General features: G+C 46.7%; 1 protein-coding gene across 3 annotated transcripts; it reads left to right on the plus strand.

Moving 5' to 3' along the window:
- Positions 1-10: 10 nt before the first annotated feature.
- On the plus strand, positions 11-24,753 carry GP6 (glycoprotein VI platelet). 3 transcript variants are annotated; one of them, XM_058706334.1, is made up of 8 exons: positions 14-1,195; positions 6,178-6,213; positions 6,336-6,605; positions 9,293-9,577; positions 15,003-15,056; positions 17,891-17,950; positions 21,990-22,040; positions 22,556-24,753. In XM_058706334.1, the coding sequence occupies exons 1-8, from the start codon at positions 1,162-1,164 to the stop codon at positions 22,849-22,851; spliced, it is 1,086 nt and encodes a 361-aa protein (XP_058562317.1). In that variant the 5' UTR covers positions 14-1,161; the 3' UTR covers positions 22,852-24,753. The 3 variants fall into 3 exon arrangements, with proteins under 3 accessions (XP_058562319.1, XP_058562317.1, XP_058562318.1); XM_058706335.1 differs by having other exon boundaries at positions 23-1,195; positions 6,336-6,593; XM_058706336.1 differs by lacking the exon at positions 6,178-6,213 and having other exon boundaries at positions 11-1,195.
- Positions 24,754-24,945: the final 192 nt, after the last annotated feature.

Raw genomic sequence — 24,945 nt, forward strand, 5'->3', positions numbered from 1 at the left:
TTTTTTGTTTATTCTTGAGAAAGAGACAGAGCATGAGTGGGGAGGGGCAGAATGAGACAGGGAGACACAGAATCCGAAGCTGTCAGCACAGAGCCTGACATGGGGCTTGACCCCACGAACTGTGAAATCATGACCTGAGCTGAGGTCGGACACTTAACCAATTGAGTCACCCTGGTGCCCTTATTTATTTATTTTTTAATGTTTGTTTATTTTTAAGAGAGAGAGAGAGAAAGACAGAATATAAGTGGGGGAGAGGCAGAAAGAGAGGAAGCACAGAATCTGAAGCAGCCTGCAGGCTCCGGGCTGTCAGCGCAGAGCCCAACGTGGGGCTTGAACCCATGAACCACGAGAACATGACCTGAGCCGAAGTTGGATGCTCAACCGACTGAGCCACCCGGGTGCCCTGTGCACCTAAGTTAATCTTGCCTTTGGAGTCCCTGAATGATCTAACCCAGTGGTTCTCGACCGGGCGTGATTTTGTCCTCCAAGGGACAGGTGGCAATGTCTAGATATTTGCAGGTTGTCACAACTGGAGAGGGTGTTGTGCTGGTGATATCTAGTGGATGGAGGCCAGGGATACTGCTGAACCTCCCAGAAGCACAGGACAGCCCGTCCCTACATCGACAATCACCTGGTCCAAATGTCAATAGCACTGAAGTTGGGACACCCTGTATAACCTCTATGATAACCTCATCAGCCTCAGCATTTTGCACTCTTGATTCCAGCCACACTGTTCACTTCCTGGTTACGCGAAAATGCCAAGCTCTTTGCCTCATCGAGGCTTAGGGGCATGCTAAACATGCTGCTATTCCTTCGTGAAAACTTCTTACCGCCGGGGATAATCTCAGATGTCCAACGGAAAGCTCCATGAAACCATCCCATGAAGGAGATCCTTTAGCTAGCATTCCATCTCAACGCCTCAGGAGGCAGACACAGTACCACCTTGGGCTGGTGGGAGAAGATAAACGAGCTTCTGCGAGCTTGTGAGCAAGTCACGCTACTGAGGGGATGTCTCCAGCTTCATGAGCCGCAATTAGGAAAGGCCAGGCTGCTGGGGGAAGGGAAGAGAGGGTTCTGGATCCTCACCACATCCTGTGTCTCTGCTCCCACTCCCTGCAGCGTCCCTCCTGGGCTACAGAGCTCTGGACGGGCTGAAGGACCATGGCCCCGTCCCTGTCTGCCCTTCTTGGTCTCGGTGAGTCCTGAGGGCTGTTCTGGGAAACGCCGTGGGACAGGCAGTGGGCTATGAGACTCAGAATGTTTTAAAACATTGGATCGGAAATGGATTTCAGGGCAATTCGGGGGAACTATGAGGGCCCCTTCCTTTGTTGGGTGGGAAAACAGGGCCCCAGGGAGGTGGTGTTTGTCTGTTGCTCTGTTATATTCTCTTCATGGCTCGGTTGGGAACCGTACGGGTCTTCGGCTTGGGGTTCTAACTTTGTCTCTATGTACCATGTTTTAAAAATGGACTTGGTGACATCAGGACTAGATTCTGTCAGCAAACCCTGCAGCACTGGAGGAAATAATCCTGCCATTCGCAACAACACAGATGGGCCTTGAGGCCACGACGCTAAGCAAAATAAGCCAGGTGCAGAAAGAAAACACTGCATGATCTCACATATATGTGGCACCCCAGAAAGTCTAGCTCACTAAGGCCGAGAGAGTAGACCAGTGGTTGCCGGGGGTTGGGTGGGGGGGGGGGGGACGAGGAGGTAGATGGACAGAGAACAAACTTCCAGTTATAAGATGAATGAGTTCCTATTTCTCCAGAAGAACATTCTTGCTAAAAGGACAGAGGCTCCAAGGGGCCAAGCAGGAAGGAACAGCTGTGTTCTGGGGATAAGAAAACGCCATGAGCGCAAACCGCCTGTCAGCCATGCGTTAACACACCCTCATGTAACACTTACTATGGGCTGGGTGTTATTCCATGGGTTTTTTTTTTTTTAATGTTTGTTTACTTATTTTTGAGAGAGAGAGAAAGCACAAGCTGGGGAGGGGAGAGAGAGAGAGAGAGACAGAGAGAGAGAGACAGAGAGAGGAGGGCAAGCAAGCACGGAATCCAAGAACCACGAGATCATGACCTGAGCCGAAGTCGGAAGCTTAAACAAATGAGCCACCCAGGTGCCCCTCGACTAATTTTTTTTTAATCGGTTAGCTTAACAATTATATTAATGTTCACCTATCTCATCTTTACTCTGGTATGTGTTATAGCTCAGTAATTTTGCTTAACAGAGAACAGCTACCTTTGCCCTATCCCGATGTTACCTCACTTATCCTCTCACCATGGCCGCTGCTATGAGCTTACTACAGAAGCTTAGCACATCTCAGGTGGACTATGCATTAAGATTCTGTTTTCCTCATCCACCGGTGTCTCCAATTCTTTTTTTTTAATTTTTAAACATTTTATTTTTGAGAAACAGAGAGTGTGAGTGGGGGAAGGGAGAGAGAGAGAGAGAGAGAGAGAGAGAGAGAGAGAGAGAGAGAGAGAAAGACACAGAATCTGAAGAGGCTCCAGGCTCTGAGCCATCAGCACAGAGCCCGACGCGGGGCTCGAACTCACGGAGTGTGAGATCATGACCTGAGCTGAAGTCGGGCATCCAACCGACTGAGCCACCCAGGTGCCCCCGTGTTTTGTTTTGTTTTGTTTTGTTTTGTTTTTTTTAATTTTTTTTTTTTTTTGGGACAGAGAGAGACAGAGCATGAACGGGGGAGGGGCAGAGAGAGAGGGAGACACAGAATCGGAAACAGGCTCCAGGCTCTGAGCCATCAGCCCAGAGCCTGACGCGGGGCTCGAACTCACGGACCGCGAGATCGTGACCTGGCTGAAGTCGGACGCTTAACCGACTGCGCCACCCAGGCGCCCCTGTTTTGTTTTTTTAAACAGACATTTAACTCACCTCTTCCCCACAGCACTCTGAGTAGGTAGGGGCTATTATTACCTCCATTTTATGGAGGAGAACACTGAGGCCCAGAGGGATTAAGGAACTTGTTTAAGGTCGCATATCTAGAACTTGAATAAACTAAAGAGTCTGGTGCCACGTTCACATTCTTTACCACTAAAATATGCTGCTGGTGTTAGAATCTACCTCCTACTGGCTGCAGGACAGTGGACAGGAGACTGTCTCTATAGGCTGATCTATAAAATGGGGCTAACAGCGGTCCCTAACCGGTAGGATTGCCGTGATTCAGAGTGCATACAGGAAGCGCTCAGAAGGGCACCTGGAATACCTCCAGTCACATTAGAAGGTTGCAGGGAAACCCATGGAGAGGCTGAGAGGGGCTTGTGTCTTGGGCAGTGGACAAAGATGTGGGTAGAGTGTGGGTATAGGGAGCAGAACCCGGGGCTCAGAGGGGGGCTGGAGATAAGCAGTCATCCGCTGAGCCCTGGAGTCAGGGATCATCCAGGTTCAGCCATTTCCCATCTGTGTGAGCTGAGAGAAACTGCGTCGCCTCTCTGTCCAGCTTCCTTATGTTTATAATCAAAACGATAACTACTCCCCCTTCTAGTGTGTGCGCATGTGTGCATGAGTGTGTGCGTGTGTGTGTGTGCGCGCGTGCGCGCAAGGATAAGGGTTACCAGACAAAGCACAGCAAATCTCAGGGAAATTTAATTTCAGAGAAACAACAAATAATTTTTTTAAAATTTTTTTTTACGTTTATTTATTTTTGAGACAGAGAGAGACAGAGCATGAACGGGGGAGGGTCACAGAGAGAGGGAGACACAGAATCTGAAACAGGCTCCAGGCTCTGAGCTGTCAGCAGAGCCCGACGCGGGGCTCGAACCCACCGACTGCGAGATCGTGACCTGAGCCGAAGTCGGATGCTTAACCGACCAAGCCACCCAGGCACCCCAACAAATAATTTTTTTAAGCCTACGTATATCCTATGCATCTCATGGGTCACACTATAAAAAAATATTCACGGTTTTTCTGAAATTCACATTTAAGCGAGAGTCCTATGTTTTTATTTGCTAAATTTGGCAATACTGGTGAGACTAAAACAGGAAATGCTACCAACTCAGCCGAAAGATTAAAGGAAAAAAAAAGAGTCTTAGCTTGAGAGAAAAAAGGCAGCTGTTCAATGTAGAGAAGGTAGAAGGAAAATGGGGGAAAGGCGCCTCTAAGGGAGAAAGCGGAATTCATAGATTATACAGGTTGACAGGTGTATAAAATTACATGGGAGACTATTGGGAACCGTGTAAAGAATCAGACATTAGGGGGGCGCCTGGGTGGCTCAGTCGGTTGAGCGTCCGACTTCGGCTCAGGTCATGATCTCGCCATCCGTGAGTTCGAGCCCCGCGTCGGGCTCTGTGCTGACAGCTCAGAGCCTGGAGCCTGTTCCAGTTTCTGGGTCTCCCTCTCTCTGGCCCTCCCCTGTTCATGCTCTGTCTCTCTTTGTCTCAAAAATAAATAAACATTAAAAAAATTAAAAAAAAAAGAATCAGACATTAGGGTCAAGGAAAACTACGAGGATGGACATAAGCCAGGCAAATAGTGACTCTAGGAAAAATATACAAGGCCAATACTACAGTCCTCAGGCATGAATAATATTTGTTCACCCATAATAATGCAATTATACTTAAAAGTTTACTTATTTATCTTGAGAGAGAGAGACACAGCATGAACGGGAGAGGGGCAGAGAGAGATGGAGAGAGAAAATCCCAAGCAGGCTCTGCTCTGTCAGTACAGAGCCTGACACAGGGCTCAAACTCACGAACCATGAGATCATGATGGAGCTGAAATCAACAGTTGGGCACTCAACTGACTGAGCCACCCAGGCACTGCCCCCCCACCTGGGATATGGGTTAAAACAGTGGGGAATCCATGATTAACACACCTCCAGATCTCTTGACAAGATATAATGCAACAGACCCCATCTGGATCTAATGCACAGCATGGTGATAAGGCCAACGATGCTGTGTTGCAGAAAATCCTAAGGTTTCTCACCACAAAAAAAGAGAAATGGGAATTATGTGACATGATGGAGGTGTTAGCTAACAATGTGGAGGTAATCATTTTGTGATATATAAATGTATCAAATCAACACACACACACACACACACACACACACACACACACACACACGCCTTCAATTTATACAATGTTATACACCCGGCACACAGCGCCCTTTTCAGAGAGAAGGTAATTCTCTTTATGGTTGCCAAAAGTGTGTGCATTAGGAGCAGGGCAAGGAATCTCTGGTTGGCTTTTTATTTATTTATTTATTTTTTTATTATTTTTTTTTTATTTTTATTTTTTTCAACGTTTTTTATTTATTTTTGGGACAGAGAGAGACAGAGCGTGAACGGGGGAGGGGCAGAGAGAGAGGGAGACACAGAAGCGGAAACAGGCTCCAGGCTCCGAGCCATCAGCCCAGAGCCCGACGCGGGGCCCGAACTCGCGGACCGCGAGATCGTGACCTGGCTGAAGTCGGACGCTTAACCGACTGCGCCACCCAGGCGCCCCACTGGTTGGCTTTTTAAAAATTGTGGTTGGAGAGGCTGGGTGGCTCAGTCGGTTGAGCGTCCGACTTTGGCTCAGGTCATGATCTCCCAGCTCATGAGTTCGAGCCCCACGTCAGGCTCTGGGCTGACAGCTCGGAGCCTGGAGCCTGCTTTGGATTCTGTGTCTCCCTCTCTCTCTGCCCCTCTTCTTCACACTCTGTCTCTCTCAAAAATAAATAATAAAAACACTAAAAATATAAGGATTGTGGTAAAATAACAAACTTAGCATAAAATGTATCGTTAATAACATTTACTACATTCACAATGTATACAACCACCACCGCTACCTCTATTTTGTTGCCAGACGTTGTAACCACTCTCAATGGAAACGTTGTCCGTGACAATCCCCTTTCGATCCCCCCTGCCCCCAGCCCCTGGCAACCACACATCTACTTTCTCTGGGCAGATTTACTTATTCAGCACGCTTCAGGTAAATGGAACCCTACAATATGCAGCCTTTTATGGCCGGCTTCTTCCGGCCCTTAAATTATGTGTGTGTGTGTGTGTGTGTGTGTGTGTGTGTGTGTGTGTGTCCTCAAAAAAAAAAAAAAAAAAAAAAAAAAAAAAGAGGACAAGAGAAAATGAATGCATGCAAATGTCTTACCACCTGCTCTGCAGGTGTGAGTGTGGGCTCTGCGAGGTCCTAGCGTTTGGTCCTTTTCTTCTCTGTTCAGGGCTGTGTCTGGGGCAGGTGGTGCAAAGTCGGCAGGGTGAGTCCTGGATCCCTCTGGGTTCAGCCTGCACGGGGGAGGGGCGGGCGGACAGGGTGAGGGCCCCGGGAGGAGGGGTCTGTTTGGAAGGCGCCCTCCACCAGGCTCCCCTTCCCTTCCAGTCTCTCTGCCCAAGCCCTCCCTCCACGCCCTGCCTAGCTCCCTAGTGCCGCTGGAGAAGCCGGTGACCATCCAATGCCAGGGGCCTCCGGGTGTGGACCTGTACCGCCTGGAGAAGCTGAGGTCTGGGAAGTATAAGGATCAGGCCGTCCTCTTCATCCCGGCCATGAAGCAAAGTTTCGCCGGGTGCTACCGCTGCTCCTACCAGAACGGGACCCGCTGGTCTCCCCCGAGCGACCGGCTGGAGCTGGTGGCTACCGGTACCTGGATGGGTGTGTGTGTGGGGGGGAGGGGGTGGCTGCACCTGTGGCCTCGGGGCTCCAGGAAGGCCAAAAGGGGGATGGTAATGACAGTGAACCCCGAGTCCCAGGGTCCCGGATTAGTTAGGATGGGGCGAGTAGGGCCCTAGCCTTGCCCATGCATTTAGGGGAGGTGCCGACCGCCCGCAGTGATCCTCATAATATGTCTATGTAATATCTTTCTAAAACAATCAAAATCAACACAAAAACATTCACGCTGAACAAAATATCATGCTTTTTTAAAACGTTTTATTTTTTGAGAGATGGAGAGAGACAGAGGCATGAGCAGGGGAGGGACAGAGAGAGAGGGAGACACAGAATCCGGAGCGGGCTCCAGGCTCTGAGCTGCCAGCACAGAGCCCGACGCGGGGCTCGAACTCACGGACCGCGAGATTGTGACCTGAGCCGAAGTCGGCCGCCCAACCGACTGAGCCACCCAGGCGCCCCTCTTTTTTTATTGTCTTTAGACATATCATATTATTCTCAGTAACATTTTCTGCATTTTTAAACATTTTTTTTAACGTTTTATTTATTTTTGAGACAGAGAGAGACAGAGCATGAACAGGGCAGGGGCAGAGAGAGAGGGAGAGACAGAATCTGAAACAGGCTCCAGGCTCTGAGCTGCCAGCACAGAGCCCGACGCGGGGCTCGAACTCACAAACCATGAGATCATGACCTGAGTCGAAGTCAGTCTCTCAACCCACTGAGCCACCCAGGCGCCCCTACTCTAGCCACATTCTAATGCATTTTTATTTTTTGATGGCATAAAGTGTTTGCAGCTTAGGTTTTTATTTCTAATGTATTTTTTAAATGGTTCTATTCCAGATAGATTTTGAAAATATCATTGATGAGTTTGCCTCCACGAAAGCCAGGAGAGTCTGATGATAATAAATTCTTTTTTTGGGGGGGGTAGGGGGAGGAGAGTGGTACAAATGAAATAAACTTAGAATAATTCACGAGTTTTAATAACTTGGTTTTTCAGTATTTTTTTCAACTATGTTAATAGTGTGGAAAAAATTAACCATAGAAATACACAAAAGTGGGGCGCCTGGGTGGCTCAGTCGGTTAAGCATCTGACTTCAGCTCAGGTCACGATCTCACAGTCCGTGAGTTCGAGCCCTGTGTCGGGCTCTGGGCTGACGGCTCAGAGCCTGGAGCCTGCTTCCGATTCTGTGTCCCCTTCTCTCTCTGCCCCTCCCCCGTTCATGCTCTGTCTCTCTCTGTCTCAAAAATAAATGAACGTTAAAAAAAATTTAAAAAAAGAAATACACAAAAGTGTTTTGAACCTTTTGCCTCAGGCTCCACTAGGCACAGTTGGAATCTTTGTTTAAAATCTTGATATTTTGGGGCGCCTGGGTGGCGCAGTCGGTTAAGCGTCCGACTTCAGCCAGGTCACGATCTCGCGGTCCGTGAGTTCGAGCCCCGCGTCGGGCTCTGGGCTGATGGCTCAGAGCCTGGAGCCTGTTTCCGATTCTGTGTCTCCCTCTCTCTCTGCCCCTCCCCTGTTCATGCTCTGTCTCTCTCTGTCCCAAAAATAAATAAAAAAACGTTGAAAAAAAAATTAAAAAAAAAAATAAAATAAAATCTTGATATTTTGTTCACTATGAATTATTTGCATTAATTTTGGTTTGATGAATGCATTGAAATATTATTTATCTTCATTGCTGAGGGTTTTTTTGGCACCCCTTTAAACTTTGCATAGCCTAATCCCTGAGCCAGTGCAGTGGTCCTTATGCCCCACGCAAGGGTACCCGCTTTGCCTTTGGGGCTGACTCAAATGCTACCTTCTCATTAAGTATATCCCTTCCTATTCACAATTGCCTCCAAGTTTAATTTTTTCATGTTTATTTATTTTTGAGAGAGAGAGAGAGAGAGAGGCAGAGAGACAGAGGGAGACACAGAATCTGAAGTGGGCTCCAGGCTCTGAGCTGTCAGCACGGAGCCCGACGCGGGGCTCAAACTCATGAACAGCAAAATCATGCCCTGAGCTGAAGTCAGATGCTTAACCAACTGAGCCTCCCAGGCGCCCCTCTGCCACTTAGTATATTATGGTTTTGGGCAAGCTATTTAGCATCGTACACCCAAGTTCCCTTTTTAAAACCGGGGTATTCATAGCGACGAATTCACTATGCTTTTGTGAGGCTTCAATGAGGCGATATGAGTCATAAGCTTGGAATGACCCCTGGAAGCTGGCATTTTGATACAGGTTTACAACACAGATTGTGTTCTGTAACACTGGCTTGCAGTGTGAGATGAGCTTCAGTTATTTTGTTACTACCATCATAGTTGGGGAGCTGGTGATCCAGTAGGCACTCTGCTAAACGCTTGATACGTAATGCTTCATCCAGCCATGCCCATTTTATAGTAAAGAACACTGAGGCACAGAGAGAGGGGGAGACTCATCTCCAGGCGCCCCCCCTTCCCCCCCCCCCCCCCAGCTCCTCAGTGACAGAACCAGGATTTGAGTCTGGGCACTGTGATGTGACTCTGGTCACACTCCCTTAAACTTTTTGTGAGCAGGTAGCAGGGCGAGTGCGTTCTCTAGGAGGGAAACACCTGCCAAGTTCCCTAGTTCTTAGGAGGTGGGGGGACCTTCCCATACTCAGGCCTGACACGCTGGCCACTGTCTTTAATACCAGAGCTCTCTTTTTCTTCCCCAGGAGTTTACGCCAAGCCCTCGCTTTCAGCCCAGCCTGGCCCAGCCGTGTCCCCAGGAGGGGATGTCACTCTACAGTGTCGCAGCCAATACGGTTTTGACCAATTTGCTTTATACAAGGAGGGGGACACTGGCCCCTACAAGGGACCTGAGAGGTGGTACAGGGCCGATTTCCCCATCATCACAGTGACTGCTGCCCACAGTGGGATCTACCGATGCTACAGCTTTTCCAGCCAACACCCATACCTGTGGTCAGCCCCCAGCGACCCCCTGGAGCTTGTGGTCACAGGTGAGGGAGGTGCAGACCCCGCCTTTCTTCCGCAGCCCTTGCAAACTCTGCTGGAAGTTCCAGGGGGAGGGACCAGCAGGTGCACAGGAGGTGGGAGACCAGGAGAAGCCTGAGGCTTTGGAGGGTGTATTCGTTTCCTAGAGCTGCCTTAGCAAATCACCACTAATCCACTGGCTTAAAATAGCCCAAATGTATTTCTTTGTAATGTGTATTTATTTATTGGGGGGGGGGGGAGGGAGAGAGAGAGAGAGAGAGAGAATGAATACAGAGCAGGCTCTGCACTGCCAGCACAGAGCCTAACGCAGAGCTTGAACTCACGAACTGTGAGACTGTGACCTGAGCCGAAATCCAAAGTCAGACTCTCAGCCGACGGGGCCACCCAAGTGCCCCCACAAATGTATTATCCCCTTACGCTTCTGGAGGTCAGGTCCCAAATGGGTCTCACAAATGGGACAAAACAAAGCCGTCAGCTGGGTTGTGTCCCTTCCAGAGGCCCCAGGGAGGAATCTCTCCCCTGCCTCTTCCAGCTGTTAGAGGCCCCTGCATCCCTCGGCTCCCGTGGTCCCTCCCTTTATCATGAAAGCTGGCAGTGTAGCATGTTCAGTCTCAGACTCGTCTGCCCCTCTCCCCCTTCTGCTTCCACTTTTAAGGACACTGCGATTACACTGGGTCCACCTGGATAATCAGGATAACCTCTGCACCCCGACATCCTTAAGTGCACCTGCAAAGTCCCATTTACCATGCGAGGTGCCGTATTCACAGATTCTGGGGGTTAGGACACGAGCATATTTGAGAGGTTGTTATTGTCTCTACTACAGAGTATATATACTAGAAAAAATAATTCTTAATACTACAGAGAATGCCTTGTGTCTCATGTAGGTTTCAAAACAAACAAACTTAAAACACACACACACACACACACACACACACACACACACACACACACACACAAGCAAGTAGCAGCAAAAAAACATAGGGAAGTGACTTAAAAAGTGTCCGTGTTCCAGGAAGGAAACTGAGTCCCTTCATACAGTCACCATCCTTTCAGCCTTTCTTATTCGTAAGAGTCGAAGTGCAAGGTATCTTTACGACAAAGCCTGCCGCTAAGCCCTTTGCATCAACTGATGCAAATGTAAAAACCATTGTTGATACTTTATGTTCACCACTGTTTTGTGGTTATGTGCCTTCCCAAGTATCGAAGCAACTGAATTATTTAAAATTTGTTTATCTATCTATCTATCTATCTATCTATCTATCTATCATCTATCTATCTATCTATCTATCTATCACCTATATTTAAATTCAAGTTAGTTAACACACAAGGTAGTCTTGGCTGCAGGAGGAGAACTCCGTGATTTATCTCTTACTTATGACACCCAGTGCACATCCCGAAAAGTGCCCTCCTTAACGTCCATTTATTAAAAAAAAATCTCTAATAATCTCAAGCCCCATCATGAGGCTTGAACTCACCACTGGGAGATCAAGAGTTGTGTCCTCTTCTGACTGAGCCAACCAAGCACCCGGCAACTGAACTGTTTAAAATGCCCCAATGTACAAAAGAGTAATGATTCTATCTATTAGCGAGGGGAAAATTCTTCTCCTTCTGGTCCTCAGTGGATGAATAAAGTTAGTACAGGGTAAAATGAAAATGTATTTGTACTTAGACTTATTTTCATTGAAATCTAGCTAGTGAGGTCATTATTCACTACAAATTGCCTTCCATTCTTTTTTTTTTTTTTAGTTTAAATTTTAGTTAACATACAGTGCAATATTGGTTTTGGGAGCAGACTTTAGTGATTCATCACTTACAACACCCAGTGTGCATCCCAGCCAGTGCCCTTCTTTTTTTTTTTTTAAATTTTTTTTTAACGTTTATTTATTTTTGAGACAGGGAGAGACAGAGCATGAACGGGGGAGGGTCAGAGAGAGGGAGACACAGAATCCGAAACAGGCTCCAGGCTCTGAGCTGTCAGCACAGAGCCCGATGCGGGGCTCGAACTCACGGACCGCGAAATCATGACCTGAGCCGAAGTCGGCCGCCCAACCGACTGAGCCACCCAGGCGCCCCGCCTGCTTTGGATTCTGTGTCTCCCTCTCTCTCTGCCCCTCCCCTGCTCCTGCTCCGTCTTTCTCTCTCTCAAAAATAAATAAACATTAAATTTTTTTTTTAAAGTTACCCTTTTTAAGTGTCCACAGTTTTTAGTAAGTTCACGGAGTTGTCCAACCATCACCACAACTCAGTGTTAATCCATTTCCATCACCTCTGAGGGGTCTCCGGAGCCTGTTTGCAGTCGTTTTCCATGCAACCACAAATCTACCTTCTAGTTCTATAAATCTGCCTTTTTTTGGGGGGGGGGAGGGGAGTTTCACATATATGGAGTCCTATAACATGCAGCCTTTTGTGACTGGCTTATTTCGCTCGGCCTAGTGTTTGTGAGTTTCGTGTGCATTGTAGCAGGTATCTGTCTTTCATTCCTAAAGCGTGCCTCTTTCCAAAGAGGACAGCGTAGTTCATAAAGAAAATGGGGTATATAACACACAATGGAAGAGCTGTCACGCAGCCTTAAAAAGGAAGGCGATCCTGGCATGTGCTCCAGTATGGATGAACCTGGAGGCTGTCACACCGTGTCAAGTAAGCCAGTCGCACAAGGACATATACCGTCTGGTTCCACTCACATCAGGCATCTAAAAGTAGTCAGCATCACGGAGGCAGAGAATGGAGAGGGGGTTGGCAAGTCAGGCGAGGAGAGAAGGGGAGTTAGTGTGCAATGGGCACAGAGTTCTGAGACTGCCCGCACGACAATGTGATTGTACGTAATACCACTGACTATACACTTAAATGTTTAAGATGGTACATTTAATCTAAGTGATTGTAACTGCCCTTAAAACAACACGAACATTCAAAGGAAGACACTTCTGCGTTTTTGCTGTAATACTCAGAGGCATTTTCTTCTAAGTATTGGTGTCCTTTCCCACCACATGCCTCCTACCACATCTTTTTTTTTTTTTTTTTATGTTTATTTTTGAGAGAGAGACGGAATCTGAAGCAGACTCCAGGATCTGAGTTGTCAGCACAGAGCCTGACATGGGGCTCGAACCCACGAACCATGAGATCATGACCTGAGCTGAAGTCAGATGCTCAACCAATTGAGCCACCCCGGTGCCCCTCCCTTAACTTTTTTAACTAAACAAATGTAAAAATGGAGATATAAGGGACGCGTAACACTGTATAAGATGTTAGAGCAAGCTGATTTGATACATTTATATATTGCAACATGATTACCACCAGAGCATTAGCTAACCTCTCCATCCCCTCACATAATTGCCTTTGCTTCTTTGTGGTGAGACCATTAAAGAACTAACCTCTTGGCAACTTTTCTGTAATACGGTGCTGCTGACAGTAGGCTGTGCATTAATCTCCAGGACGTATGTTTACCTACCGGTTGGGGTTTGCAAGACTTTATACCTTTGCCCTCTTTTGAGCGTTTGCCAAACCACAGCAAGAGGAATCCTTTCAGAAGAGCTTGTCAAAATCAGATGATGGTCATGCCTTTGCTTGACTCCCTGGCACTCACTCCTCTCCAAGCCCCTCCTTTGCCTGATTGCCTGACCTACTGCCCCTCCCTCATTTACTCTGCTGTAGATACGCCAGCATCTTGGTTTTTTTCAAACACTCTTTTTACATTGAAGAATTGACATACGATAGTGTGTTAGTTTCAGGTGTACAACATAGTAATTTGATACTTGTATGCATTATGCAATGGCCACCACGATAAGACTGGTTACTGTCTGTGACCATATAAAGTGGTTAGGATAGTATCGACTACATCCTATCTTGCTTTTCCTTGAATATGCAGGCTCGTTATGTCCTCAGGGACTTTGCACTTGCTGGGACACTTTCTCCAGATATCCTTTTATTTTTATTTATTTTTAAATGTTTATTTATTTTTGAGAGAGAGAGAGAAAGAGAGACAGAACCTGAGTGGGGGAGGGGCAGAGAGAGAGGGAGACACAGAATCCGAAGCAGGCTCCAGGTTCCGAGCTGTCAGCACAGAGCCCAACGCGGGGCTGGAACTCACGAACTGTGAGATCGTGACCTGAGCCCAAGTCGGAAGCTTAACCGACTGAGCCACCCAGGCGCCCCGCCCAGATATTCTTAGGGCTCATTCCATTTCTCCTTCAGGCCTTCAGTCAAAAGTCCCATTCTTGCCTCTCTGATGCACTCTGCTACCTTCTCTGCCTTAATTTTTCTTCATGGCATCTACACCTGTGCATACATCATACCGATTTATGGTGTTTATCATCTGTCTGACCCCGCCTCCTGGAATGTGAGCTCCAGAAAGACAGACGTTAACTTCTGTTTTCTTTTCTGCTGGATCCCCACCCCCACCCATAGCTCCCAGAACATAGCAGGTGCTTAGCAAATATCCACCTGTTTTAAGTGTACAATTCAGTGGTGTTTAGTAAATTTACAGAGTTGTGTGGTCACTACCGCAATCCACTTGTAGAGTATTTCCATCACCCTGTAACATCCCTCATGGCCATATGCAGGCACTCCCCACTGCTCATTCAGCCCCAGGAAACCACTAATCCTCCTGCCTCTATAGATTTTTTCCTTTTTTGGGTCCCTGTTCACTTATTGCTTTTTAAATTGCATATATTTCAAAAGTACCTATGCTGTGGCTGGTGCTTTGCTGGGGACTGCTTGAAACTCTATATGGTATTTTTCTCTCTCTTTCACACACACACATATATACACACAGACACCTAATACTTACATACAGTAATTAGAGCAAACACTCTTCGAGATGCATCCAGCACAACATGTATAGTCGTGACTGTGATGTGCGTTATGAATTAGACGTACATGGTGCTGTTAGGAGCTAAAGAGGAAGCAGTTTGGGAAGGTTTCTCTGAATAATCAATGTCTGATGTGGATCTCAGGGCAGAGGAAGAGTTAACCAGGTGGGTGGAGTAGTGAGATGGGATGCAGGGATATAGGGTCGTGTGAGCAAATGTCCTGGGGTAGAAAGGGGCTGTGTCTTGTTATACAGCCATCACCCTTTCTCCCTGTATCGCCTCCCCCGTCCCCACATGTATCCATAGCTTCTGCCTCTTTATCTGCTTTTCCAGGACACAAGAGTCAGTTTTACTCCAAGGGATGAAGTAAGGTGCAGATCACAGAGATCCAGGAAAAGGGACAGAACAGGGGTTCGAAGAGCAAGGAAGGCAGCTACAGGGGTTGTCATTAATTAGCCCCCCGAATGTGCTAGGTGTGCTATTTAATACCCGTGACAGTCCAGTGATGTGACCTTTCTCATATTCCTTTTCTAGGTGAGGAAAATGGGTCACAGAAATGCTTCATTATTTACTCAGGACCCACAGCTGACACAGCACAGAAGTCTCTCTTTTTCTGATTTCCTAGGGACTTCTGCAACCCCTGGCTGGTTACCCACAGAACCACCTTCCTCTGTGACAGGTAAATTCTGGAGGATTCATCCTGGTGTCTGGGGTATAGACCCACAGACCCCTTCTTTTCTTTCTCCCCTTTATCTGTATTTCTTAATTTTTTTAAAATTTTTTTTTAACGTTTATTTATTTTTGAGTCAGAGAGAGACAGAGCATGAACGGGGGAGGGTCAGAGAGAGAGGGAGACACAGAATCTGAAACAGGCTCCAGGCTCTGAGCTGTCAGCACAGAGACCGACATGGGGCTCGAACTCACGGACCGCGAGATCATGACCTGAGCCGAAGTCGGCCGCTTAACCGACTGAGCCACCCAGGCGCCCCTCTGTATTTCTTGATTTAATTCACTTCTCTCTTTCACACATTTGATATATTTAAAAATTGCTTATTTCTGCCTATAAAGAAGGCGAGTATAATAATGTATGTAACAATATTAGATTTAAAAAAAATGTTTTTTTTAAATTTATTTTTGAGACAGAGAGAGACAGAGCACAAGCAGGGAGGGGCAGAGAGAGAGGGAGACACAGAATCCGAAGCAGGCTCCAGGCTCCAAGCTGTCAGCCCAGAGCCTGACTCAGGGCTTGAACTCATGAACTGCCAGATCATGACCTGAGCTGAAGTCGGACGCTTAACTGACTGAGCCACCCAGGCACCCTTCCTGGACTCTAGTTTTTGAGTCTCTGATTCCATTGGCCAGTGGTTTTCAAAGATTAGGGGGCCTGAGAATCACCTGGAGGTGATCTAGGTTTCTGGACCCCATGAGTTCCTGATTCAGAAGGTCTGCGGTGGGGTCCAATTATGTCCATTTCTGACACTTTTCCAGGTGATACGGATGCTGCTGATCTGGGGATGTCACTTTGAGAACCACTGGATTAAAGTTTGTGTGAGCCATAGTGTGCCCCCATCTTCAAAGGCATCTCAGTGGATTCCAGTGTGTAGGATACCTGCCTGTGCCTTAAGAGATTGTACATCAGGCTGTGGCATCTCTAGCATTCCCTGTGTGTTGGGGATAGACCCAAATCCCAAGGAATAGAAGCAGGCTGAAAAGAGCCAAGGAGGAGGAGAAAGTGCTGACATGTGAGGTTGAGAACAATATGGGGTCTGTCATGCCAAATGAGGCACACTGTGTGTGTGTGTGTGTGTGTGTGTGTGTGTGTGTGTGTGTATTTCTCATTGGAATTTTAAAACTTTCGAGATGTAGGTCCACAAGAAGTTACAAAGACAATACAGAAAGATTTCATGTATCCTTTGCCTACATTTCCCCGGTGGTTACATCTTGCATAATTGTAGTTCGACATAAAAACTGGGAACCTGACCCTGACACAATATTTGTATTCAGTTCTCCAGCAATGTATCACATGTGTAGATCCGTGTAACCACCATTGCACTCAAGATACAGAACTATTCCGTCCTGGAAAGATATCCCTGAGGCTACCCCTTTGTAGTTACATGCACCCTCTCCCCTCCTACCCCTGGCAAGTGCTAGTTTGTTCTTCTTAATGTCATTTTGGGAATGTTTTGCATAAATGGAAAGGTCCACATAGCATGGAATGTTTTGAGGCTGCCTTTTCTCACTCAGCACGATGATCTGAGGTCCACCCAAATTATTATGATTATCAATAGTGTGTTCATTTTTATGGCTGAGTAGTATTCCGTGATATGCACATACCGCCTGTTTAATCTAAATTCAACCCAAAATTTATTTTTTTAATTAAAAAATTTTTAACGTTTATTTATTATTGAGAGACAGAGAGACACCCAGAGCATGAGCAGGGGAGGGGCAGAGAGAGGGGGAGACACAGAATCCCAAGCAGGCTCCGAGCTGTCTGCATAGAGCCTGACGTGGGGCTCGAACTCACCAACTGTGAGATCATGACCTGAGCCAAAGTCAGACGCTTAACTGAGTGAGCCACCTAGGCACCCCGATGACCCAAAATTTATTAATGAAACTCACAGGAAGAGAAATAATGGAGAACCCATAATATCCAAGCTCTTTTTATACCACAGATAGGCGAGCATAAGCTAGGCTTTGATGAGCTGACTCTGCCATAATAAAGGACCTCGGAGACTTTCCCCACCCTCAACAGGAGCTATATATTTATAGGTTGAGGGGTTTTAGGAAATATTTTGGTGCCCATGGAATCGGGAATGTCCCTGGTTAAGAAAATGACCTTAGGAGGGAGGGGAGCCTCTTATGCTCAGAGACTGATATCAGCCACTGAGCTTGCACAGACCTACTGATCCATTTCTTATGTTTTTAGTTGAGTTGTAACTCACATACCATGAAATTCATCATACCCACCAGAATGGTAATCAATAATAATAATAATAATAATAATAATAATGCACAGCAGTGTTGGTGAGGATGTGGGGAAACTGGAACTCTCAGACACTGCTGGTGGGAATAAAAAGAGCCACGGCTGCCATGGAAAATGGTCCAGCAGCTCCCTCAGGAAGAACTGTCACATGACCTCATCACAGAACTACCACAGGACCCAGCTATTCCACTTGTTGGGATATAGCCCCCCCAAAATTTAAAAAATGAAAGATGTTCATTCACACAAAAACTTGTACATAAATGCTCATAGCAGCGTTACTCATAATAGCCAAAAAAGAGGAAATAACGTAATGCCCATCGATGGATGAATGGATCCATTTCTTACTAAGCCACTGATAGAAAACAACATGTTCTTACAGCCCTTCTGTGTTTGTTTCTCCTCAGTGTCTGTACAAAGTGTGTCAGAGAAAGGGGTTGCAGGAAGCCCAGATATCTCAGAAGGGGTATGGAGTGTAGGGACTCACTGGGAAGACCTGACGTGATCCACCGTCTTATTACCCTCTTGTTTAGAATTCCCAGAAGCCTCCAGGCGACTGAACATCTCATTTATCAACAAAGGCTCCACAACTGGTGAGTAACCAGGCACTCAGAGCCCAGCAGAAAAGAGTATGAGAACTGGTTTCTCTCTCATCATCTAGGGCCGTGGGCTTCTAGTCTGCTTCAGGAAACCACCTGACTTGTCCAAGGAAAATCCTCGGTCTGAGGATCAAGGATGGGATAGAGGTGGGCTCTGAGCTTGGGGACAGAGGAGCATTCTGGATAATGTGGCCGTTTCAAAGGTGGCGGAGCCAAGGTTATGATGGGAAGACCATCACTCATTGCTTCTGACTTTGCTGTGGTCCACGTGCGTAATCTTGTTTCCTACTGCTCAGTGCATCCTCTTACTAACGCAGTCCCACACAACATGCTTCCCTCATGCTGTAGTTCTCTTTCCCCTCGCTTTTCCTGGAAAAAGTCTCCATTTCTGTTGAGACAAAAAACCTTGGCAGATCCCCTGAGGACAGGTTAGATATCTCTGCTCTACCCAACTCTGGCTCTCTGGTAGACTCCTGAGGCCAGCAAGTTCTTTCTAACACCCTGGTGAGATTCTCCACCATCCTGTTTCAAAATAGCCTTCTGGGTTCCTGAAGATGACGAGAAGGAAAAACGGGCAGAAGGTTTATTTGAGGAAATTATAGCTGAAAACTTCCTTAATCTGGGGAAGGGCACAGACATTGAAATCCAAGAAGCACAGAGAACTCCCACTGAACGCAACAAAAGCTGGCCATCACCAACACATCATAGTCAAATCCACACAATACACAGAAAAGGAAAGAATCCTAAAAGCAGCAAGGGAAAAAAAGTCCCTACCCTACAAGGGAAGACATCAGGTTCGCAGATCTGTTCACAGAAACCTGGCAGGCCAGAAAGGAGTGGCAGTATATATTCCATGTGATGAATGCTTGTGGAAAATATGCAGCCAAGAATACCCTATCCAGCAAGGCTGTCATTCAGAATACAAGGAGAGAGAAAGTGTTTCCCAGACAAACAAAAACTGAAGGAGTTTGTGACCAGTAAACCAGCCCTGCAAGAAATATTAAAGGGGACTCTTTGAGTCGGGGGGGGGGGACCCAAAAGTAACAAAGACTACAAAAGGCCAGAGAACATCACCACAAACATGAAATCCACAGATAACACAATGGTGCTAAATTCGTATCTTTCAGTACTCACTCTAAACGTCAATGGACTAAATGCTCCAGTCAAAAGACACAGGGTATCAGAATAGGTAAGAATACGAGAACCATCGGGGCGCCTGGGTGGCGCAGTCGGTTAAGCGTCCGACTTCAGCCGGGTCACGATCTCGCGGTCCGTGAGTTCGAGCCCCGCGTCAGGCTCTGGGCTGATGGCTCGGAGCCTGGAGCCTGTTTCCGATTCTGTGTCTCCCTCTCTCTCTGCCCCTCCCCCATTCATGCTCTGTCTCTCTCTGTCCAAAAAAAAAAAAAAAAAAACGTTGAAAAAAGAATACGAGAACCATCTATATGCTGCTTACAAGAGACTCATTTTAGAGCTAAAGACACCTGTGTATTGAAAGTGAGGGAATGGAGAACCACCTATCATGCTAATGGTCATCAAAAGGAAGCTGAGTAGCCATACTTATATCCAACAAACTAGATTAAAACAATTTTTTTAATGTTTATTTATTTCTGAGACAGAGAGAGACAGAGCATGAATGGGGGAGGGTCAGAGAGAGGGAGACACAGAATCTGAAACAGGCTCCAGGCTCTGAGCTGTCAGCACAGAGCCCGACGCGGGGCTCGAACTCACAGACCGTGAGATCATGACCTGAGCTGAAATCGGACGCTCAACCGACTGAGCCACCCAGCTGCCCCCAACGAACTAGATTTTAAACCAAAGAATGGGGGCGCCTGGGTGGCTCAGTCGGTTAAGCGGCCGACTTCGGCTCAGGTCATGATCTCGTGGTCTGTGAGTTCGAGCCCCGCGTCGGGCTCTGTGCTGACAGCTCAGAGCCTGGAGCCTGTTTCAGATTCTGTGTCTCCCTCTCTCTGACCCTCCCCCATTCATGCTCTGTCTCTCTCTGTCTCAAAAATAAATAAACATTAAAAAAATTAAAAAAAAATAAACAAAAGACTGTAGTAAGAGATGAAGAAAGGCACTGCATCATATTTAAGGGGTTTATCCAACAAGGTCTAACAATTGTAAATATTTATTCCCCTCCAACTTGGAAGCACCTAAATATATAAATCAATTAACAACAAACATAAAGAAATCATTGATAATAATACAGCAACAGGAGGGGACTTTAACATCCCACTTACAACACTGAACAGATCATCTAAGCAGAAAATTAAACTATTAAACTATTAAACTCGTCTCAAACTATTAAAAAATATATAAATGGAAGGAAAACTTCCAAACACCTTCTACAAGGCCAGCATTACCTTTCTTTTTAAAATTTTTATTTTTGAGAGAGAGAGAGAGAGAGAGAGAGAGAGAGAGAGAGAATGAGCAGGTGAGGGGCAGACAGAGAGGGAGACACAGAATCTGAAACAGGCTCCAGCCTCTGAGCTGTCAGCACAGAGTCTAACATGGGGCTCAAAGCCACAAACTGTGAGATCATGACCTGAGCTGAAGTCAGATGCTACAGCATCTGAAATTAACAACTCAGGAAACAATAGATGTTGGCGAGGATGCAGAGAAAGGGGAACCCTCTTGCACTGTTGGTGGGAATGCAAACTGGTGCAGCCACTCTGGAAAACAGTATGGTAGTTCCTCCAAACGTTAATAGTAGAACTACCCTATGATCTAGCAATTGCACTACTAGGTATTTATCCGAAGGATACAGGAGCGCTGATTCAAAGGGGGCACATGCACCTTAATGTTTATAGCAGCACTATCGACAATAGCCAAAATATGGAAAGAGCCCAAGTGTCCATCAACTGATGAATGGATAAAGAAGATGTGGTACATATACACAATGGAATATTACTCAAGGATAAAAAAGAACGACATCTTGCCATTTGCAATGATGTGGGTGGATTTAGAGTGTATTATGCTAAGAGAAATAAGTCACAGGAAGACAGATATGTGATTTTACTCATGTGTGTAATTTAACAAACAAAAACAGATGGACATATGGAAGTGAAAAAAAGAGAGAGGGAAACAAACCATAAGAGACTGTTAATGACAGGGAACAAACTGAGGGTTGATGGGGGATGGGCTAAATGGGGGATGGGCATTAAGGAGGACACTTGTTATGATGAGAGCTTGTTATAGGTATGTGATGAATAACTAAACTCTACTCCTGAAACCAATATATTGCACTGTATGAAACTGGAATTTAAAAAAAAACTAAAAGAAAATCCTTCTGAATTCCTAATCACCCTTAGAATATAGCTCAGGCTTCTCAGCTTAATGTTCAATGCTTTTAAATCCAATGCCATTAGATCAGCCACTGTTGATTCCTTCAGTCTTCATTCCTCATGCAAACCTCAGCCATACAGAGTCAGATGAAGCTCTTCTGGGTACTCGACATCTCTTCGTGACCCTGCAGCCAAGCCACTAGCTCTGCCTTTCCTTCCATTTCCTCATGGCTTCAGTCCCTCAGGAAACCTTTTCTGACACTGGGTTATGCAGTTTCCCCTGTCCTACGGACTACCTATTACACCGATTTTCACAGTATATTAAAACATGCACCTGTCTGATGAGTACAGCTGAACACCTGGAAAGTCTCTGGGGATACTTGTGGAGTGACAGAAGGAGGGCTAGCATGTATGGGGTGCTTATGATATATCAAGCACTGCGTCTCATGCTGTTATTATTGTTATTGGCTTAATTTTCACATTAACCTGTGATGCATTATAATTATTTTCACTGGACAGATGGGATAACTGACTCAAGACGTTGAGTCACTTGGGAGAGGCTCCACATCTAATTCGTGACAGATCTGGGGTTCAAATCTGGATAGCCTGACTCTGTAGCTCATGCTTTTCTTATAGCCATGAGGTTTTGCCTCCCAAGTGCATATATTCAGGATAGGGGCAGGAACAGGGCTAGAGGAGATGGTCTCATCTCTTTAAACTCCCCCCCCCTCACCCTTTTTGACTCCCAGAGCCTTCCAGGAATATCACCATCTTTCCAAAGGGGTCAGACTCTCCAATTGGTGAGTAACAGGTCCTCCCTGGACCCTCCCCATTCCCATTCCTATGTCTTCCCCTAAAGTTGACTGCTTTTCCTGTATGAAAGCTAAGGCTCTATGATCTTGGGTCCTGGTGGGTAAAATATTAAGGGTAAATATCAGCACTTGGAACTCAGAATTGATCATTAACATCGGGGGGGGGGAGGTTGAGATTTTCTAGAGGATCAGAGAAGGATAAATTCCATCCATGTCTTCTTCTACCCCTTGTAACAATCTTTTCTTCTGCAATTAGCCAAATAACCAGAGAGCGACTGTGTGTGGGGAGGGAAAGTATGGGAAGAGGTGATGTTTAGAGAATAAGTATCCAGCTTTGGTGAGGAGGGGAGGGGGCTTCTAGTAAGGAGACTGGCATTGTAGGTAGCAGAGAATAATAGGATCTTAGATGAGGGTTATGGCCACGAGGAACGCAAGATGTCCCTTGAAGCGGGTCCTGAAGATGGGCTTTTATAACCTGCCCTAATTTCTCTTCTCTCCTCCAGGTCTTGCCCAGCAGCACTACACCAAGGGCAATCTGGTCCGGATATGCCTTGGGGCTGTGATCCTAATACTCCTGGTGGGGTTTCTGGCAGAAGACTGGCACAGCCGAAAGAAACCCCTGCTGCACTTGGTCAGAGCTGTCCACAGGCCACTCCCACCCCTTCCACAAACCCAGAAGCCACCCAGTTGGCAGGACGAGGGTCGACCAGATGGCTATACCCATGGGCGCCCAACTAGAACCCCAAGGCTTGGCTATATCTGTGAGACAGGGGTTGTGAAGACCGTGTGTGGAATGTAAGATCAAGAGGGTAGGGGCTGTGGCTGTGGAGAAGGAGGGCCATGGGGCCCCTCCTTGGTGCCCCATCAAAGAGCTGTTGAGCCAGTGTCTATGGCTTTCTGAGGACTCCCTTCACTCGGGATTAGAGGTGTCTAGAGGATGTTACCATCTCCTTGCTCCTATCCGGCACATTGTGGATCTAACGGGACCACCACACTGACCTTTTCCTTCAACCTTTTCTGATACATGTTCTGGATTGACCTCCACTGTCCTCAACACTCACAGCTGACCTTGTTCTATCCTCTGCACGAAACCCTCCCACACTTCCCCGTTAGCCCCTGTGCTTTCTCCGCATATCCACGAATATAAACCTATAGCTCAGATGGTTAATTCAGACTAGTACTCATTTCCTGAGCCCATCAGCCTAGCTTCTCTCCTAACCAGAAACATCTGGTCACATGTGGGAGCACTCAGGTCTTGCCCCACCATACCCATGCCTTCCCACCCTGAGATGTCCTTCTCTTTGGTCCTAAATGCCATTTCCTTGGACCTGGTCTCTGGATTCATCAATTTATGGTCACATCCTCCTCCTATCTTGCTCCATAGTTAATAACCACATTCACAGATGGGGCGCCTGGGTGGCTCAGTTGGTTAAGTGTCCAACTTCAGCTCAGGTCATGATCTCACAGCCCATGGGTTTGAGCCCCACAACAGGCTCTGTGCCGACAGCTCTCTGCCCCTCTCCCACTCTCTCTCTCTGTCTCGGACGCGTGCGCACGCACACACACACACACTCTCTCTCTCTCTAAAATAAATAAAAATACTAAAAATAATTAAAAAAAAAAACAACCACACTCACAGAATCTCTAACTCACAGGAGGAATGGGCAGAGCATCTGTCCCTAAATTAATGTACACAGGTAACTCAGTTTCTTTTCCCTTAAAGGGGGGTTGGCTAGATTACAGTGGATGTCAACCTTGGGACATCTTGCACAGCATCTGAAGATATTTGGGGGCAAGGGGAAATGCTGGTATTTAGCGGGTAAGAGTAGAGATGCTTCTCTTTCTCTCTCTTAACAGAACATACTCTTGGTGAGAGATACACTTAAGATAACAAAGGATTATCTGGTCCCAAGTGTCAATAGCGCAGATCTTGAGAAACTCTCGGCTAGCAGACGCTGAGGTTCCTTCCTAGCTTTTAAAGAATAGTATGCCTCTATTTCTTCTTCTTTTTTTAAAGCATTTTAGAAAAAATGTTTATTTTTGAGAGAGAGCGCGAGCAGGGGAAAGGCAGAGAGAAAGGGAGACACAGAATTGGAAGCAGGCTCCAGGCTCTGAGCTGTCAGTGCAGAGCCTGATGCGGGGCTCAAACTCCTGAACCGTAAGATCATGACCAGAGCTGAAGTCAGACACTTAACTGACTGAGCCGTACAGGCGCCCCTCTATTTCTTATTTTAACAACCCCATCTGCTCCTACTAAAGGCACTCATGAAACCTCAGACCCTGAGAATGAAGATGCTCTAGGAAAAACCTACATCCAGCTGAACAAGAGGCCTTGAGACAGAAACAGAAAGAAGGAAACCTGTGGGAAAGTCCAGGAGCCCACACTGTATGCAGTGACATCACAGAGATGATACACAAGCACGTTCAAGGGCGGTTTGAAGGGGACATCTGGGAACGTGGTGTATTTGGTGAGAATGATGAACCGATGAACCCCGGGGATGAAACAGGAAAGTAGGATGACTGAAAGAGTAATTGACAAATTAGCGCTTAATAAAAAAGTGATTCTTAACAATTGCCTTAAGGAATTTTGGGATTCTGTAGGTTCCAATGAGATAAGGAGGGCTAGATGGGGAAGGGCTACGCACACCATGAACTTATGTTTTCTGTAAGGGGGGAATTATTAAAAAGTTAATAAGAGCAATGATGTGATCATATATGTGCTTCATTGAAGTGCTTAAGAATGCTACAAAATAGGGGCGCCTGGGTGGCGCAGTCGGTTAAGCGTCCGACTTCAGCCAGGTCACGATCTCGCGGTCCGTGAGTTCGAGCCCCGCGTCAGGCTCTGGGCCGATGGCTCAGAGCCTGGAGCCTGTTTCCGATTCTGTGTCTCCCT

Source organism: Neofelis nebulosa, chromosome 17 (assembly GCF_028018385.1).
Source record: "Neofelis nebulosa isolate mNeoNeb1 chromosome 17, mNeoNeb1.pri, whole genome shotgun sequence".
NCBI lineage: Eukaryota > Metazoa > Chordata > Mammalia > Carnivora > Felidae > Neofelis > Neofelis nebulosa.

Excerpts from the sequence above, each read along its gene's own strand:
- GP6 (XM_058706334.1), top strand. The coding sequence starts at position 1,162 with ATGGCCCCGTCCCTGTCTGCCCTTCTTGGTCTCG. Across the intron at positions 6,214-6,335 it reads GGTGGTGCAAAGTCGGCAGG|TCTCTCTGCCCAAGCCCTCC; the intron begins GTGAGTCCTGGA and ends CTTCCCTTCCAG. Across the intron at positions 6,606-9,292 it reads GGCTACCGGTACCTGGATGG|GAGTTTACGCCAAGCCCTCG; the intron begins GTGTGTGTGTGG and ends TTTCTTCCCCAG.